Source organism: Ptychodera flava, chromosome 4 (genome assembly GCF_041260155.1).
Source record: "Ptychodera flava strain L36383 chromosome 4, AS_Pfla_20210202, whole genome shotgun sequence".
In the NCBI taxonomy this organism is placed as follows: domain Eukaryota; kingdom Metazoa; phylum Hemichordata; class Enteropneusta; family Ptychoderidae; genus Ptychodera; species Ptychodera flava.
This window is the reverse complement of record NC_091931.1, coordinates 44,747,328-44,767,947: the sequence shown is the minus strand read 5'-3', so window position 1 is coordinate 44,767,947 and position 20,620 is coordinate 44,747,328. Positions and strand designations below refer to the sequence as shown.

General features: G+C 38.0%; 2 protein-coding genes and 1 long non-coding RNA gene across 3 annotated transcripts; all 3 read left to right on the top strand.

Moving 5' to 3' along the window:
• The first annotated feature begins 3,343 nt into the window (after nt 1-3,343).
• LOC139132308 (uncharacterized protein KIAA1958-like) lies at nt 3,344-4,372 on the top strand. Its single transcript, XM_070698697.1, has 2 exons — nt 3,344-3,439; nt 3,776-4,372. The coding sequence occupies exons 1-2, from the start codon at nt 3,344-3,346 to the stop codon at nt 4,370-4,372; spliced, it is 693 nt and encodes a 230-aa protein (XP_070554798.1).
• A 1,431-nt stretch (nt 4,373-5,803) lies between these two features.
• On the top strand, nt 5,804-9,334 carry LOC139131920 (monocarboxylate transporter 13-like). Its single transcript, XM_070698232.1, has 4 exons — nt 5,804-6,540; nt 7,048-7,191; nt 7,951-8,808; nt 8,984-9,334. The coding sequence occupies exons 1-4, from the start codon at nt 6,219-6,221 to the stop codon at nt 9,178-9,180; spliced, it is 1,521 nt and encodes a 506-aa protein (XP_070554333.1). The 5' UTR covers nt 5,804-6,218; the 3' UTR covers nt 9,181-9,334.
• A 7,669-nt stretch (nt 9,335-17,003) lies between these two features.
• On the top strand, nt 17,004-20,000 carry LOC139131919 (uncharacterized). The gene is made up of 3 exons (XR_011552213.1): nt 17,004-17,377; nt 17,773-18,630; nt 19,684-20,000. It is a non-coding gene; the product is annotated as an uncharacterized lncRNA (long non-coding RNA).
• Nucleotides 20,001-20,620: the final 620 nt, after the last annotated feature.

The window sequence follows — 20,620 nt, the reverse complement described above, 5'->3', positions numbered from 1 at the left end:
ATACAGTTGATAGTCTATAGAACAGTTATGTTTATTTCTCTTTTCGGTTAGCACGCGATTATTAAATATGGCAAAAAGGAAAATGCAATGTGGGTGTGTCCTCAAACCCTCTCCAGTCGACTTTTTCGGCTTTCCGAAGTTTGCCCGACGTCGTATCTTATAACACTGATAACGGGAAGTAAGTATTTCACACCTTCGTAAGCTCCTCATGGGAAGTAAGGTTAAAGGTTAACGATAAATGAAACCATCGCGAAAATGAATTAATGGTTATGACCATTAATTCATTTTTGCGAAAATGAATTAATGGTCATGACCATTAATTCATTTTTGCGATGGTTTCATTTAATTTGTCTAAAATCGGGGACGAATATATGCATGGTCACCCATTCATTCAGTATCTTTCAACATGTCAAACAAAATAAGAAGTATCTTGCATCAAACAAATTCATGAAAAATGGCCGACTTTGTCCCTTTAACTTATAGGGTTTCGGCTTGCATAATTAGTATCATACTCTCAGTGTTCAAGCTAACGCTCGCAACACTTGCAAAATGCGATAAATAATTGAATGCGGCGACAATTTCTATCAAAACGATTCTCCACGTTTGCGATTATATATATTTTGACGTGAAATTCGGTTTCGCCAGCCCAAGCTACAATTGATCGAAGTGGCTAGCCGTCAGGCGGCGGAAAATCGCCGCCTAAAAGCAGGACGATCGCCGGGTGAAATATGCACAGATCGCTTCTTTTACCCTCGATACGGCAATATTTTTTCTAAAATTGAAAAGAAAACGTCACAAACGCGATGAATGGTGCAGATAGATGACATACTCTATTCTCGCTAAGTTACTTCCGGGTCTCAATCGAGGTCTCATTCTTGTCCTCCATATATCCCATTATGAGATGTACAATCTATGTATTGTATTCTGTGATTTGTTCCTTTACTTACATCCCTGACATGTATCGGCTGCTCTGATTCGCTAAATTTTTTTAAGCAGTCAATTATTAGCCTTTTCACAAAGGTGTCGTGAAGTTCATACCGGTGTCGCGTCGATCGGGTTTTTACAAGGGATAATTACCGGCACTTAATGATTTTATTTGGTTCGAAAAAGTAATCGTAGCACAGAAAAGTACGTTTGGTTGTTTCATCGCGTTTCTAGTCGTGAATTTGCGCCTAAACGTGGTCTGTCTGGGAGAGCAGACAAGTCGATACTGACCGTGCCCATGATTCTTATGAATGTGTGCATCGTACACATTGTCGGTACAGAGTCATTACTGATACGATTTACGTGAACGAGCAAAGCCGACCTTCATTGACCGTGGATTTCGTTTAACAAAGCAGACGGCGCTTGCAGTATTCTTTTGGTCGAGCAATTCTCCAACAGACGTAGCTCTAGCAGGAGTCTGCTGGTGAGAAACGGACGGCTAGCGTGGGTTGCCCTGTTTACATGTACCTTCTTCGGGGCAGAGATAAGCAGTCCGGGTTATGTCCATAGAGAGGATATTACGATTGACCAATCAGCGAACCTGCCGCCGCCAACGTCATGAATAATTAACCATGCAAACCTTCGTTCGTACATTGCAACGAATTTGGAACTTTTCGGCTTGATTTTGCCCTTTATTTTTAGCACTGGGTAGTTTTTAGTTGTAGACGTTACGCACAATGTTCAGTGCGGCCGAGGTGGTGACCGAAACAAGTGGTTAGTACATTGAAAATTACTTATTTGGATGAATTTCCTGGCCGGGTACGGCTCCTAGAAATCAGCATTTGAACCTTGTAAATCTACAGTAAGTTATTTGTCGCCAAATATCGCCTATTTTTGGTCAAATTTCAATTTAACCTTGCCATCTGCAGTATGGACAATGTTTCAAGCTTTGCAAAGATGGGTCAACTGTTTTAGTCGGTCATCGGAGCACGATGGAGCACGAGTTTTTCGATCACCATGCATTGCCCGGTATGATTGACCCTTCGCTCAGAAAAACGCGCGCCGGATCAATCGCCGAGAAGTTAACCAAAAGTTGGAAAAGAGAACGAAAATGTCTTATAACTCTTTGTCGAATATGGTCAAGGGTAAAGAAACTCAGAAAACTATTCCTGAAGAAATCTTACAATTATTAACACGGTAGAACGTCGCCAATCGACTGGAGCTAAGATACTTCAGGGTAGCCAACAGTCTCACTCGATCGATGGATCTGTCAGGTCATATCGCGACCTGAACAAAGTGAACCAACGTAACCTTTGACCCTTGTTACATATACAGTACGTGATTGGTTCTTGCCTTAATTTCATTACATATACGGTACGCCATTGGGTCTTCCCTACTATTCTCTATATGGACATAACCCGGACTGATAAGGGATGGTAGGGAGACTGCTATTCGATGTAAATGAACACCGTTGTGACGTCACAGTTCGCCAACCATGACCCCCGCTGGCGTGGCCTGAGTGTCACAAAATGACCCGATAAAAACCGCGCACAGAAATATCAAAAAAGTAACACTCGCGCGTACTTTTAGGTTGCAATTCTGTTGCAAGTGTAATAGTATTGCCCCCTGGAAGATATTCAGTCACAAGAACGGGATGATGTCACCAGACCCTAAATCCCATTAAGAAAACGCTTGAGACATGACGATGGTGAGTTTAGTTGTTGTTTAAACAGGAACACAAAATTTTGCTATGTCTTAAATTCAGTGAAATTCAGCTAAATGGAAAGGAAGAAGTAAACATTTTCCTGAAGACTAAGGAATGTTTATTTATCATATACCTAGATTCACGTACCCATGTAAACCTATGGGAAAAGGCGCTCTTACAGGTGTGTAATAAGTTGCCGTACCACGACCAGGCACACTTTGTCTAAATATGGACATTCACGCGCAGTTCTGAACTACTTTCAGTGTGGTTGCTATGCGCGTTGCTATATTTGTACACTTCCCAACTAGTACTTGTAAACAAATCAGCGCGAGATTCAAAAATATTGTCGTCTGCGTTCTTCAGTTCTCAGTGCTGATCAAAACACCATGGCACAAGCTGCAGTGGTTGCAGGAAATTCCCGCAGAAAATCTAAACAGTAGGGCCGTTCACATTAGCCAAAAAAGACTCGGCCCTTGTCCTAGCCAGGTTCGTGGCCGACCAAAAAAAACAGGTGTGAACGGTTCTGGCCGGCCACTGTCCGGACAATTTCTGTCCTAGTCGAGAGGGGTGGTTTGTGGCCGACCCAGGTCTCCGCCGAGCAGTAAACAGTGTATGTGAACGCGTTTTGTCCGACTCAGGTCCCAGTTGATGCCCTCTGTAGTTGACATGCAGTGTAGTCTTTGACCTATTCGACGATTCAGTATCATTTTAGACATGGCGAGTCCGAGGAGTCAACTGGGCTACGGAAGAAATCAAGTGTCTTTTAGGCATTTGGAAGGAAGATATGGTGACAAATCTGATGGACGGCACGTAAAGGGATCGAATCGCCTACAATATCATCTCACAGCGTTTGTCAGAGCATGGGTTTGATCGTAGCCCAGATCAATGCAAACGTAAGATGAAACATTTGAAGTCCGAATTCAAAAAAGTTTCTGATAATAATAGGACAAGCGGTCGGGGAAGAAAGACCTGTATGTTTTACGAAGAACTTAGCCAGATTATGGGCAGCAGACCTGCAGTAAATCCGGCTGCAGGCTCGGTGTGGACAGTTGCAGACGCTACCAAATGATCTAGGCTAGGACAGCGTTGAACGCAATGTGAACGCAGACAAAGATTAGCTTATCTTCTCACATTCTGCCGGATTAGTTCTGGCCGGCCCTGGGCCTAGATGTGAACCCCATAAGTATCTTGTTCGGTGATATCGATGATGGCTATGAAAAGACAAACACCTGCGCATCCGCCGTAGGAAACGAAGACATGGATTCCGTGAACAATTTCGTAAAATCTCAGCGAAAGGTCAGTACCGTACGAACGACCGAGAGAGATGTAAACAAAGTACGACGATTTATCGAGACTTGGTATGATGACCATCGTGAGCTGTCTGACATCCCAGCAACTGCCCTGAATGAATACCTAGCGTCGTTTTTCATCAATATGAAGAAAGACGATGGGAGAGACTACGAGCCTGATTCGATCTCGGCAGTGAAACACAGCATTGAGAGGTATTTTTCGGAAAAGCGATACGGCGTTTCTCTAAATGATAAGCAATTCGACCTGGCTAACGAAGCACTGAAGGCAAAGTGGATGCAACTCAAGAAGCGTGGGATGGGCGGAAAGCGTCAAGCATCTGAGGCAATTTCTCCCGAGGAAGAAAACGCTATGTGGAAGTCTGGCGTTCTTGGAAAGAAGTCTAGAAGAACGGTGAAACTATTATCTTCACGCTGTGGTACGAAGAACTTATGACTCCGCGGTCGCGACGAACATAAAAAACTGACCTTCGGCGATATAAAACTACAGAGAGACAACTCCGGACACTTGTTCCTAGAATTTCGCGAGCGTGACACGAAGACTAGAGACGGAAAGTATATGGATTGTCGCTCCGTCCCCCTCGCGAGTTTGAAGCACCCGGAAATGACCGTGACCCGATTTCGATCTACCGCGAGTTTGTCAGTCGGAGACCCATTGACGCGTGCAACGATGATAGTCCGTTTTATCTTCAACCGATCCCTCTCATAAGATCAACTCCTTGCTATGGTTTTATCCGCGACCGATGGGTAAAAACAAGCTTGGATCTTTCATGCAACGCCAACGGTCTGCAAAATCTATGTCATTTGCTGGACGCAAAACAAACCATTCCGTTCGCAAAGCAATAGTGCAAACCCTAAGCAAAGCCGGCGTTCCGCCTCAGCAGATCATCAAGATCACTGGCCATAAAAATGTGCCGAGTCTCCAGCATTATGACACCGTCTCCATCGATGACCACCGCCGTATTTCAGGCATTCTGACAGATTTCGCCAATCAGCAGAGGTACAGTTCTGAGCCTGCCACGGTGACAGGCGTGAAGACGGAGTGCCCGGCGAAACCCATCACAAATTCACCGATCGCAAAAAGACCACTCTCCCCGCTGCAACCGAAGACAGAAAATACGCTCGCCAAAGCACATACGATAATGAATAACTGTACATTTAACATCACGCTCGCACCGAAAGTCAACAGAAGCCGTCCATTCGTCATCGTATCTGACAGTGATAGTCAGTGATTCAGTCTGTTGACTGTTGCATTTGTTTTTTGATTTTTGATGTTTTTGCTGACGTTGCACGTTGAGTAAGTCCGTGCCGTTGCGTTCTTGTGTTTAAACTTCAAGTCTATTTCGATTGTACGTTGCTGTACTCATTCAGTCGTTTCAATCATTAGAAAATTTTAATTTGTCAGCACTTAATCTTCACATTTGAAAAGTTTATTAAACGTTCGGATTTGTGTAACTTTAACAAAGGTGCTGATTGAGAATGAGTTACGTTTGTTTACATGTAAATAGAATACATCATACTTATATCAATGCGCACAGTGATTTGGCTTGGGCTTTCGCCGATGGAATGACGATGTCACGTCTAATTTCGCCATAAAAATGAAAAAAAACCGCTCAATTTAGCCATAAGAGATTGAAAAAATATAAAATTTTCCTGAATATTCTGTAATAATAAGGTATGTGATAAAACCCTTACGGCCCTAATACGGGTTTTGCGGACCTCGGTCGTACGGCGTACGGGCCCTCGCACGCACGGGCCCTTCCGCCGTACAACCTCGGTCCGCAAAACCTGTATCAGGGCCGTAAAGATTAATATCATTTTACCTCTTCTTCTGTGTACACATCTATTGTCATTTAACGTTTCAAGTAAGCAATCATATTCCAGGGATAAGATACAAATGTACTTGAAGCCCGATAGGACATTTCATGAAGGGCGCGTACTATTTGGGTAACAAGTTTTGAACGATAAACAACCAAAATTCCTTGCGAAGGCAAACACATATGCTGGAGTGCAATAGATTGTAGGAAAATTGGTAATTTTGGAGATGGGTAAAGGTAACCGCTAGTGATTTTGTGACCTTTTGAAGTCAAACAAACATAAAGAGGAATGACGCAGGACGTTTTGAAATGACGGGCTTGCTGACCAGAAATTTACCCTTCAATTTCTTTGCTGACCTTTATATAGCGGTAACATATTACTGCACTGTTGCAGAAAAAAACAGGCCTATACCAGTGTTGTAAAATTAGTTCAATATTGTGATATCATGTCTAAATTTGACCTGCATGGCTTCAACGGTTCTCGATTTAAATTCTGATACATACGTATTAGCATGCAAGGCCCCATTGCATGCAAAGATATATTACATTATACCTGCCTCAACGTTACCGTGTCTGTCCCATATGTCGGAAAACATCATTGAAGCTCGAGATGGTGGTGCGTACTGTTGGTTTGTTGTCATGGCATCGTGCTATTGCAATGTTTTTGTATTTGGATTTTTCCAAGCTTCCGGTCCGTTTCTTGTTGCTATTCAGAAAGATTTAAACTTAAGTGCTACAAAAACATCATGGCTTCTGTCCTTGCTGTTAACTATGCAGATGATGTTGGGTAAGTCTTACATTACATGTGCTACTGTTCCTATAAACTGTGTTGTAGCGATTTATCAGGATAGCAAAGGTCATAAAAGTATTTTGAGATTGCCCTCTTTCAGAATTGTTAATATCCCGTGAGATTATCGCGCCGAAGGAAACACTAACGACTTTGTAGTGCGAAATTAATGTATCAGTAAACACGCCAACTAAATAATTTTCTTGCTCGCAGCTCAGACTCCTAATAGATGTGTGCTTTCAATATGCATAAGCAGAATTTCATTGAATTCTTCTCATTCTAAAATGAAGTTACTGTTGTTGGCAAAACATAGCTTGCCACTAGAGCACAGGGCAATTGAAAATTGTAACATGATCTGAGACAATGACCACACAAACCAGAATATGTCTATTAACTGAGCAGAAAGGGAAACAACCTAACACGTAATATGCCAATTTGTAAGCAACATGATACTGCTTTAGACGTACCATGAAAACTAGACTATACGAATGTCTTTCACAACTACAGGTCCGATATCAAATGTGACGACTTCAAAATGCGGATATCGAGTGACCGTTTTCACTGGAGCAGTTTTGTGCGCCCTTGGCTCACTTCTCAGTTCATTCGCTAGGAACGTCACATTCCTTTATTTCAGCTTCAGTACACTTATTGGTAAGTAATTAGTCTACCACGTTTTTAATCCTACTTGACGAAAATAAGTTGGTATGGTGGCAAATGTGAATTACTCATGTAAAAATGATCTCTCTACGATAAAAAGAAATTAAGAGAACTAAAGTTTACAAACGGTATGACCATAAAAGTTACCAAAAGAGCGATTTATACAAGAACTTGTGGGTATGAATAATTCACTTTTTGGTCACTAGTCAAATCCTCATACTTGGATGTTAAGGCGTTCTGAGAGTTAGAACTTTGCATCCATGAAAGTTTAGTAATCGGGAATGAAACCTTCGGAAAGTTTGGCCTTTGATGTCTTTCTTTTATATTTTGCCTTGCACTTGTTAAATAAAGCTCATTAAACTAAATCGGCAGGTAAGTGTGATAGACAGCGTGGTCGGCTTGACGTTTTCGCTCTATGTCACTGAAATGACATCAGAGATTTGCAACATGCAAGAATAAGTAGTCTCGGAGAACAATAGCAAGATGACCTGAAATGTAGCTGGCATATTATTTTTTTATTTTGATATAACATGGAAGGACAGTGGCTAACTTTGTTTTAATAATCGTAAACACCAAGAACTATTTGCAAAAGATTCAACGACTACTTTTAACAAAGGCGTTTAGAAGTAAGGGGGGGCTAATCTACAAAACGATTATTGATGGCATTTTAATAGAATGTGATTATTTAAAAAATATTGTTTAAAAATGACAATTGAGAAACCGATAAATTTTATCTCACCTTTTACATTACAGGTTTGGGACACGCCCTTATCGCAAGCCCATCACTAGGCATAGTTGCACTATACTTCGATAAATGGTTCGCCATTGCTAACGCTATCGCCATGAGTGGAAGTGCTTACGGAATTCTCGTGCTTAATCCCTTGTTTCAAGCTCTGATAGATAATTTTGGATGGCAGAATGCATTTATCGTTCTTTCAGGAATTCAACTACAGATGTGCTTGTGCGCTCTTCTGTTTAAAAATCCGATGCATAGCTTTAACTCATCACCAACGACCGAGAAAACTGGCGAACCTTACGTTATAAATGATCCCAATATTCCTGTACAAAATGATCAGTATCAGAAAACCACTTTATCATGTAAAGAGATCTTTGTTAACATTTTACATATGTTTGACTGTAATTTGTTAGTTAAACATAAAGCCTTTCTATTATTTTCAGTTGTATTTGGTTTAGGGGTTGGTGCAGGTTATCAGGGTTTGCCAGCATATATATTTATGCAAGCTGAATTTCTTCATCTGGCGTCATCACTGAAAATATCACTTTTAGTGTCTATATTTGGTGTCTTTAATTTAGTAGGCAGGATTGCGACAATGCCACTCAAAGCTAGCAAGAATAGAATTTTTACAAGTTCCCATGTTTTCGGATGTAGTTTGTTTGTAGCAGGTGTGGCGACTATTATCAGTGTGTTGATTGACACATACGTCCTTTTTGCGTTCTATGCAAGTTTTGTTGGTTTATTTTGTGGACTGTTATTTCCCTGTATATCATTGCTAACAGCTGAATATCTAAGCGCTGAGAAAGTAACTGCTGGTATGAGTATTGCGTTCCTTTGGAATGGTGCTGGAAGTCTGATAGGTCCAAATGTTGCAGGTATGATTTTTTTATCCTACATAGCGTTTAGTTTTTCTAGACAATGAAATTTTCCTATATTTTGAACACAATCTGCTATGAAATACTATAAATATGAAAGAAAGATTCAGAGAGAGAGAGAGAGCGATGATAACTGGATTTTATCTGATTTTAACGCGAGACTTCTCTTCTACAGGTTTTTTGTATGACATCTCTGGTAACTATAACAATTCTTTATACTGGTATGGTACGACGATGGCTGTTTGTGGACTAGCCTTTCTCATCATAGAACCCTTGTTGATACAAAGTGACCGGAACTCAGTGGAGGAGGAGCACTTAGTCGAAATTACTAAAACAGTCGCGAGGAGCTCATATGAGACAATGAAAGAATAAGTTTTAGGTAATGATAGGATTTGTACAAAAATGAAGGCAAATTAAATAAAAAAAGAAAATAGCAAATTTCCTTCTTACATTAAATAAATGCTTCATATGCTGAGATCATATGGAATATTTTTAGCGAGTAAATTTGAAAGCATGTATAATTGCGTATACAACAGTTTGTATAAATAGTATTATATATATATATATATATATATATATATATATATATATATATATATATATATATATATATGTATGTACCAATATTATATTTGGTATTTATGAGGCCAAATATGTATAAGACCATTGGAACTTATTTGGGAGAATAGAATATTGTTGTTATGTTGGTTTAACAAATTCATTATATCCAAAAACCGGAAGCAAAGCAAATTATTTATTTCTTTGACATGTGTCAAAGTTAATAGGTGTATCCAAAGATAAAACTCCTATACAACGTGATCTGTAACGATGATGACCAAAATTTTCTTTCAAAAGTGAAGATAACAGAAAGTAAATTATCCTATGACTAATTTATTGTCGTGCAAGCTATGTACAAACAAATGGAATCTCTCCAAGGCATTCCATAAATAGAACTTTGTCCGAAATTTCAGTCTTACCATTCCCAAAATCTACAGACAAACTGTTCTATAGTTTTTATTCCAAAAAAATATTCAAATGGCTTTCGATTTTTTGAAAAAATAATCCATCTGTTGAACTTAAACCCCCTCGATATAACTGCTGTTATGACGTATTTACGTTAATTCTATCATGAAAATATTGTTGGTGGACCTGTGATATCTGCCAGTAATCGTATTAGACATATTATTAGATTAATATTGGTTCTTGGTTATGAATGACGTCCCCTTCAAAAGTTTCCTGAAGTGTTTACTCATAGACTTTGAGTAGTAAAGAACAAGGTTCAGAGGGCTTCACCTGAACATCAAGGACTAGTGGTCAGACCAGTGTGGTGTGTTCACTTGAATTTTTAAACTCCATTCTTTACCCATTCAGGTCTTCAAGCAAACTCGATAAAGTGACGTGGCCACGATTCCAAAATTTCCAATCCATCACTTTATCATGAGTGCCCATTCTCAATTTATTTTGGGAACTGGTCAGTTTATTCGGCCTCAACGGGGCAATTATTGCAGAATATAGGGCACGATTCATTTATGCAAATGAGATTTGGGTAGCGAAGGGTAGCGGAGGTAGCGGGCCATGATTTCAAAGTTTTATCTATTTTTATCTATTTAGCAATTGTTTCAAAGTATATTACTAGCTAAATGTCAAACAATTACACCAAACTAGCAATCTTCAACGTGTCATTTAAGCGCAACATGGTACGAATGTAATGTATATATGAGTTAATTGGGCTAGGCTCGACTAGAGTATGGGTATATTCCTAGTTCCTTATTGTCAATGTATTCCGTGGAATTTGAATTTTATTATGTTACTTTAAGCTTAAATATGACAATAAAATGATGATGATGATGATGATGATAAAGTGATACAGTATATGAATCACTGTAATAAGTCAAAGCCGGGAATGCTGTCGCTGATCATTGGGGTGACCTAGGTGTCGTATTTGACCACAATATCGTTATATCCACCAGAGAACTTTTTGAAAGTCCTCACTAGTATTTTTGGTGTGTATCCCTGTCTCACTAGTTTTGATACCTATGAGCTGTGTGTCTCATTTGAAGATCAGCGTAGGAATCACAGGCTCTACAACATTTGAGAAGTTGAGATACATTCACACCAATCGAGATGAGACATAAAAAATTCTTTCTATGCTGATCATGCATATGAATACCACAGAACACAACTTTGAGCAAGGACGGTATAAACGTACATGGTTCAAACATGTCTCATCGCTGGTGTTAAACAATACGATCAACTTTCGCTCCTGTATTGAGAATATTCCTAAACAAAAAAGTGATCCTCGGAAGTCGACTATGTGTCTAACAGACTGTAAATAATGAATGTCGCCTATCTGCGCAGAAACCGACAGTTCAGTGGACCAGGTTTACTTTCAGACTGACGAAAATGAACGACAGTTCCCTTTCTCGGTGTACGCCAAGACTCATCAATACCTTGGAGAAGCTGTATCTTGTGTGACGACAAGTGTACAATTGTCTATCTAGAAATAAATCATTGGCAGTGGAAAAGAACTGGAGGTCCTCTTACGTTCATATTTTGAAGAAGTCTCGAGTTTTTTTCACAATAAACTTATGTAAAGATGACAATGAATCAGTAACTAATAAATGGATAAATGCGAGAAATGTTCGGAATTCATTCGCCAGACTGAGCCGAGAGGTTTTGACTTTGATGTCTTCGTTAAGTGACTATCTGTAGTAAGTAAACGGAATTTTCCCAAGTAACATGGAAATTTGTCATTTAAACGCTTTACTTGACACAAATGAATGGAGAGTTTTTACTAGTTCTTTGATATCTAAACCACCACCGATAACCATTAAGGGAACGTCCTATGTGTATTAACGTCAACATAATTTTATCCATTTGAAATTACTGCCATTGTCCTCCATTTACGGTTAACCTTGAGTGTAGGTTATCGATGTCACCCCTAGCAAACTGTAATCTGCACGTTACTGTCAACAATATCTACTTGGCAATACACCCCAATTTTCTATCCAGTAGAATTTTGTACAATGTTGTCTTAACATAGCTAGAACACTCATATTCCTAAAGAATTATGACCCCGATTTTCTTGAGTACGAATTTTGTAAAGCTGGCCTAAAATCCCCCCTCCCTAACAAAGTTGACAGCTGCCATTCGAAAGATAAGCAGAGTCAAGAAACCATGTTTCTTTTTCATCGCCATAGTGTTATGACAGAAAAAAGAACGTGAAGTCAGCGATGTTCTTAAAAACAAATACAGTAAAAACCAATAACTAAATTAGAGGTGTAAATTAAATAAAATTTACAATGCAGAGCAATATTACTTCGCTGGAAGGGGCATAAAGCTCCTAAATTAGTCTCCATAGAGTTGAGTGTAGATACACTGATGAGTGAGGAAGTCCTTTGCCTTGCAGGCTTGAGGTTGGTCCAAACTTTGCAGATGTTCACAGAGCAAGTCCAGCGTGAATGCGAAGGCCATTAAAAGTGCCAAAAGTATTGACGTTTACACTGATGTGATCCCTAATAGTCTACCTGAAAATCTGTTCCAGCCCGTATGTATACTGGAAGGAGCTTTATCCAGAAAACACTGAAGAATTCTAGAATTTATACTTTATATATTTATATATTCTTTTTATTGCAGTTCTAAAAATATTTCCACTTCTTGTAAACATGAATTTCTAGAAAGTTCTACACTGGACTGATTAAACTCAAGGTCACGGAGGAAAATGACCTTAAGCACATGACCTTCAGAATGTTGTAAACAAATTGAACTCAGGTCATGGCTGCGGAGAATGACCTACAAAAAAGACTTTTCAAAGAAAAAAGTCTTTCTTTTTATACATATGATATTAAAGTGAAAAGTAACAAACTTTAAATACGAGAGAGACCGTCTGCAATAAAACTCTGCCCTTGTTATGCTTGGTGTTAAGGTTTAATTCCTGTAACATTAAATTCCATCTTCACAAAATCTGAGTTTGGCCTTTTAATTTCTGCAGAAAAGCAAGAGGGCCTTGATCAATATAAACCACTATCGGTAGATTTGAAGAAGTTATATAAACTTCAAAATGATGCAAAGCTGATATCAAAGAAATACATCCTTTTTCATTGTAGAATAGTTTTCTGGGATTTGTTAAATGTGCGTGAAAAGTAGCAGACAGGAAGATCTATCCAATGAATATCCTCTTGCAATATAACAGCACCAGCAGCCACATCACTAGCATCTACAACTAATTTGAATGGCAAACTGAAATCTGGTGCAGACAAGACAGGAGAACTTTGAAGTTTGGTTTTAAATGTATCAAATGCCTGTTAGTATTGTTCTGACCGAACACATTTTACTTTCTTTTTAAGTAAGTTAGTCAAAGGCTCAGCAATGGTTGAGTAATTTTTACAAAATTTCCTGTAGTAACCAGCCATACAGAGAAGGCGCATCAGTTGTCTCTTGCAATTTGGTATAGGACAACTCGAAAGGTCACTGATTTTGGCATCGACAGGTTTTACCTCATCCTGTCCTGCAGTATGTTTAAGGTAAGTCACCCTTACCTAACCAAACTCAGACTTGGCGAGGTTGACAGTCAACATGGCTTTGCTCGGTCTCTCAAAGACCCTTGGCATGAGTTTGATGTGTTCTTCCAATGTGTCCCTATACAGGACAACATCATCAACATAGGCTTAACATTATTCTAAGCCGTATACTACATCCTCTATCATACATGGAGTAAGTTCTTTGGAGTAAGTTCACAAATCAGTGTATCAATAATGTTCGCGTTGCTTATAACAACGGTTTAGGATCTTGTTTGGTATCGACAGAAGATTAAGTATCTCGAACACTTTTGTCCAGAGCAACATTTTGACTTTTGAAAGTAAACAGTGCACTTTACGCTCGAAATTTTATATGAGGTTGATGAATAGTGAAAATTCTCTTATTAGTGCTGTTATCAATACATATATTATGCGTGGTAGCCTATTCTGGAAAAGACTGTTTTCTGATTGCTTTTAAAAGTTTTCTCTGTCTGATAATTAATTTCCATCATGAATTAGTATTTTTATAGTTTGTGTCCCATCTTTTTTCTTTACATTTTTGGTGTATGAGCTGGCTCTCAAAATAAATTTATAAATAAAAAAATAAAATATTACTGTCTTAAATATCTTCACTTGTAGTAAACATGACCTTCTAGAAAGTTCTACACTGATATAATTAAACTCAAGATCATGGAAGATAATGACCTTAAACACATGACTTTCAGAATTTTCTAGACAAATTAAACTCAGTTCATGGGGGAGGGGGAATGACTTACATAACATTAGGAGTATTTTGTCTTCACAATGCAGCTTTATCAAAAGAAATGCTTCTCCTTTTCTAGAGAATAATTTTTTACAATGTCTTTAACGCTTAACTTTTGATGTACTATTCTTCCTCTCAATATCCCTGCCCTGTTGACGATAACAGAAAGGACTAATTGAACAAAATGTTTTTGTCCATGATGATTTTGTTGCTAAATTCATCTATTCGATTATGCAGATACATTATAAATGGTAAATGGAACAGTATACGCTACAGAAAAATGTGCTTTAAGGTGGAGCTGCATGTTGCCGACACAATTTTTTCAAAGCAATATTTCTCATCAAAGATGACAAGAAAACCCCTTATACTATATATTGTCAAAAAGCAGAGACTCTAAAGTTTAGTGTGGTAGCAGTACTTTACTCAAAGGATGAAGTGGGTGTATATTTTGGGGGTAAAATCCTCAATTTTGGTATTAATGATAAAAATTAATTCAAGTCAAAAACAACGCTATTTTCTGAAATGTAAGTTTTCCCTTAAGAGAAGAGTATATGTAGAAAAAACGACTATTTTGGCATTATCTCTCCTCATTCTAAAATGGCAAGGGTTTGAAACTGACACTCAAAAAAATTGATTAAAATCATGATAAGCAAAATTAAAATGCCTCTTATTCAAAATGTAAGAACTTTATTGCCAAACAAAATAGTCGTTTTGCTATATAGCATTAATAAATAACATGATGTGCAAATTTCAGAAAATGTGACCCAGCCAGAGTGGAGTTAAATTCTTTGGAAATTTCGAAATTGGGAGGAAAAAGAAGCAAGGAAATCGGGTGATTAGCATTCATTTGCATAAAGTAACACTTCTTTATCACGCAACTTTCGACTGCTTGACAAGCTGCAAGGTGAACCCAACCAATATTTCAATCTTGAGTTAACAAATCAATTAAAATGGAATAAATATTTGTAAAAAAGTGATTTTTGAGCAAAATATGCCGTGTTGGGTGCAGCGCCCCCTTAATCATAATTACTCTTTGTATTAACTGTGAATTCGTCTTCCGACTAGTGAAATAGTAATCAATGTACATATCCTGATTGTCGTAAGTTATCCTTCAGTAGGATGCAGTTGACCTAGACACAAGAAGGCCATTGGATATGACTGTTCCTTCCAAGCTAGACTATGGCCTTTACTGTTGGTTGGTTGGTCGGTTGGTTGGTTGCGGTGGCATCCAATATCTGTAGGATGTTTGCATTTGCATTGGTGTACATCAATCGGATTGACCATTACTTGTTGCCATTCAGAAATATTTACCCTAAGTGGTATACGGACACCATGACTTCTGTACGGACAACTAACCATGCAGTTGCTGCTAAGTAAGTTTCCGATTACGGTTTCTTTACAGAACATATTGCTTTATCGAAGCTGGAGAAATGTACAAGAACATCTATACTTCCATCTTTTGTTTACTCCTGATTCTTATAATAAAGTGGATATTTTATGATTCTATGATTATCTGGTCTGTTCTATGTGAAAAAAGACGTTCCACATACTTACAGAGGTCGTAAACAGGCTTCTTGATTTGGGTTAATTAGTGGCGTCTCGGAAAATAGAAGCCAATTGCATATCTAAAACTTAATGTTCTCGTTATTTCAAAACAGCAAATGAGGTAATAAATAATCCCGGTTGTAGACTCCGTAAATTGCTCCAAATAATGACAATATGCCAAATAAATAATAACTTTCAAATCCACTGCACATATTGCAAATAACTATAGAAGTCTGCCTACGTTTTAATCTAGTACGAGTTTTGTCACTAGCATTTTCAGTTGAACAGCTTACTGAGTCTTGTACACTTCCATGTTCTATCATGCTTACATCTGTTTCCACCATCTTTTACAACCAATATTTTGTGGTTATTTGTTGCATACTTTCTTGCCCAGCAGAATCTGCTGAATTAGTCTCCATGTCTCCATAATCTCATACTATACATTTGTGCTATATTACGATAAAATTGGTGTTATTGTACTACCAATCCTTCGGTATATCTCATATTGTAAGTAAAATGATTACATCTTCATTTGCATTACACCATCATAGCTAATGTATTTTAATGTTTCAGACATCTCAAATCATATTTTCAGGGTTTTATCAATTTCACTCGTTCAAAGTGCCAAACACACTTATGTTAATCATGTTTACCCTTAGTATATAAACTGCTGCAATCAACATTTATATAACGGCAACATATTTCTTCACTGTTTCAGGAACACAGGCGTACCAGTGTTAATAATCTATTTCAATACTTAGTGATATCATTTCCAAATTTGACTTGCACGGCTTCAATGGTTCTCGATCTTACCAAGTCATGGATCCATATTCATATTTAAATTCTGGTACAGACCTATTACCATGCAGCGCAAATAGACCTCGTGCAATGTCAAGTCGTATACAGAGTTACATTTCGTTTTACCTGTTTCTGAACGGTTTGGTCCCATATGTCGGAAAACGCCATTGCAGCTCGAGATGGTGGTGTGTATTGTTGGTTTGTTGCCATGGCATCGTGCTATTGCAATATTTTTGTATTTGGGTTCTGCCAAGCTTCTGGTCCGTTTCTCGTTGCTATTCAGAAAGATTTCAACCTAAGTGCTATACAAACATCGTGGCTTCTGTCCTTGCTGTTAACTACGCAGATGATGCTAAGTAAGTCTTACAATTCACGTGCTACCATTCCTGAACACTGTGTTGTAGCGGGATATATCAGGATAGCGAAGGTCATCAAAGTATTTTGATTTTGCCTCCTTTCAGGATTGTTAATATCCTGTGAGATAATCGCGCCGAAGGAAACATTACTGATTTTAGTGCAAAATTAATGTATCAGAAAACCCGCCAACTGAATATTTTTCTTGTACATGCAGCTCAGACTCCTGGTAGGTTTCAGTTGTTTGTTATATATATGTCACTAAGACCACAAGGCAGTTCAAATTTGTGACATCATCTGAAAAAATGAGCACACAAACCAGTATACGACCATTGCTGAGCTGAGGGGGAAACACCCTAACTCATAATGTACCAATTGTAAGCAACATGATACTGCTTTTAGACGTACCATGAAAACTAGACTATTCCAACATCATTCCCAATTACAGGTCCGATATCAAATGTGGCTTCTTCAAAGTGCGGATATCGATTGACTGTTTTCACTGGAGCGGTTTTGTGCGCCCTTGGCTCACTCTTGGGTTCACTCGCTAGGAACGTGATGTTGCTTTATTTCAGCTTCAGTACACTGATTGGTAGGTAACTAGTCGTACGTTTTGAATCCTACTTGGTAAAAATATGTTCACATAGTAAACAGCTTCCTATGCGATAAAAATAAAGAGAAATGAAACATAGGAAATGTATGTCTATAACGTAAATGAAATGAACGATTTACACAAGAACACGTCGGTATGAATAAATCACTTTTTGGTTATTGTCTAAAGTCTAAAATTCGAAGTAAAGACGTTTTCAGAGTTAGAGCTATTTGCGCCGACTGGACGTGTTTACAACAGGGAATAGAACCTTTGGAAGTTTTTTGTCTTTGGAAGTTTTTTGTCTATGATTAGTGTGATGTCTTTCTTTGTATTTTGTCTGACGTGTTCAATAAGGCCCATAAAACCATTATATCTCAACTTCATTCAATTTACAGGTTTTGGACACGCCCTTATCACAAGCCCATCAATAGGCATAGTTGCACTATACTTCGATAAATGGTACGTCATTGCCAACGCTATCGTCTTGTCTGGAAGTGCTTTCGGACTTCTTTTGCTTAATCCCTTGTTTCAAGCTCTGACAGACAATTTTGGATGGAGAAATGCATTTATTGTTCTTTCGGGAATTCAACTACAGATGTGCCTGTGCGCTCTTCTTTTTAAAAATCCGATGCATAGCATCAGCTCATCACCAACGACCGAGAAAACTGGCAAACCTTACCACATAAATGAATCTAATCGTCCCGCACAAAATGATCAGTATCAGAAAACGACTTTTTCATGTCAAGAGATCATTGTTAACATTTTACATATGTTTGACTGTAATTTGTTAATTCAACATAAAGCTTTTCTATTATTTTCAGTTGTACTTTGTTTAGGGGTTGGTGCAGGTTACCAGGGTTTGCCAGCATATATATTTATGCAAGCTGAATTTCTTCATCTGGCGTCATCAATGGAAATATCACTTTTAGTGTCTATATTTGGTGCCTTTAGTTTAGTAGGCAGAATTGCGACAATGCCACTCATAGCTAGAAAGAATCGAATTTTTACAAGTTCCCATGTTTTCGGATTTAGCATGTTTGTAGCAGGCGTAGCGACTATTATTAGTGTGTTAATTGAAACATACGTCCTTTTTGCACTCTATGCAAGTTTTCTTGGTTTATGCTGCGGACTGTTATTTCCCTGTATGTCACTGCTAACAGCTGAATATCTTAGCTCTGAGAAAGTAACTGCTGGTATGAGTATTATGTTTGTCTGGAATGGTGCTGGAAGTCTGATAGGTCCAAATGTTGCAGGTATGATTTCTTTTCCTACCTTAAGATTTATCATATAGTATCTATACATACATATTGTACAGAGTGTCAGAAATGTTCTCAGGCGATACTATGAGGTTATCCCACGATATCAGCGCTTGGTTGGGACGTATTGCCACGACTGAGGGTGCGAGCCGCATCACACGAGTCGAAGACGAGTGTGATGCGGTGCGCACCCTCACGAGTGGCAATAAGTCCCAACCAAGCGCTGATATCGTGGGATAACCGATTTATCATATGCCCATGACCGTATATTTATGTAAAAGGTAATTAGAAATAAAGAAATTTTATTAGTTTTTGTCAGTATTTCGAAGGGACTATGTTTTTATATTCTGCCGCTGGTCTGAGCGCATTGATACATGTTTGTTTACAACAGCTGATCAAGTCGTCGATCGCATCGTGTCGAGTGTATACAGTCTAAACAGGATTATTTCAGCGCAATTTACCGCAGTTCAGAAAAGGAATGGAGCCAATTTACTTATTCTGTTCACCGTCCCGGTGTTCTGGTGGATAATTATTATACGGACAATATTGTAAATTTGAATTCACATTAATAACTCTTGCTGAAACATGGCTGACGCGAACAGGAACGACGAAGTAGCGCGAAATACAACAGATTGTAAACATCAACTTTTAATTTTCTACAACAACCTGTCCTGTAACTCTCTTTAGATCTGGAATAAAGGAACGTTAAATTCATATGTACTAGTAATATGTTTCGTTTTATATCGGTAAATTTTGATTGAAGTGAAAAAGATGGATTTGATCGTTAAATGCAAGATGAACATCATAACATCAAAATCGGAAATAAACAACAATTGATGACGTATAACGTGCCGTATCAGACTGATGTTTTACGTTCCACGTCATGACGCGTCAGAGGAGACACGGATACGGTCATGGGTATATGATAAAATGCATTTATATTTCGAAAAACAGTCGGCAATGAAATATTATTAATATGTAACAAAGATTCAGAGAGAACTATGAGAACAATGTTGTATCTGATTTTAACCACAGAATTATCTTCTACAGGTTTGTTGTATGATATCTCTGGTAACTATGACAACTCCTTCTACTGGTATGGTACATGTATGGCTGTTTCTGGACTAGCCTTTTTGACCATAGAACCCTACTTGATATCAAGTGAGCAGAACTCTGTGGAGGAGGAACATTTAATCGAAATTATTAATAAAACAGTCATGAAGAACTCATATAACACAATGGAAGAATAACTATTAGGTAATGGAAGGATTGGTACAAAACTGAAGAAAGATAAAATGAGAACAGAATGCTACATATGCTTAATTTGATTCGTATCGAGTATATTTGTTAACATATATAGTGGCATATATGACAGAATATATTATATAATTATAATAAATAATATGTAACAATATATTTGGGTATGATATATTTGGATCTGCGTATATATATATATATATATATATATATATATTATATATATATATATATATATATATATATATATATATATATATATATATAAACATTGGTTTACGAGCAATCTCACCTGATATAGCGATGATCTCAGGTATTCGAGTGTAAGCTATAACTGATGGTCGTTCATATTAATGATGTTCACTTAAAAACCCTGAACTAGTTAGAACACCGGTACAGCGGCTTACCTTACCATGATAGCCGATTGGTTTGAACCAGCGCTTCTGACCTTTCAACTATCTTACTAGGACTGGGACATGATATATATTTTTCTAATAACACCCTGCACATCCTGAACTCAGGCGGGTATTATGGGTGTTCTTCCCTTTCATGGCTATACCTGGTTCTAAGTGCCTCAAGACGTGAAGTATTTGCTCAAATTCCCTGAATTAATGCTAACACTTGTTTTAGTGCTTTCAGAATTTACAACGTTTATATAACCAAAAATGTCTAATATCTTGCAGATGTGCATATTTTTAAGTTATCCTACGGATCGAATAAAAATTAAACA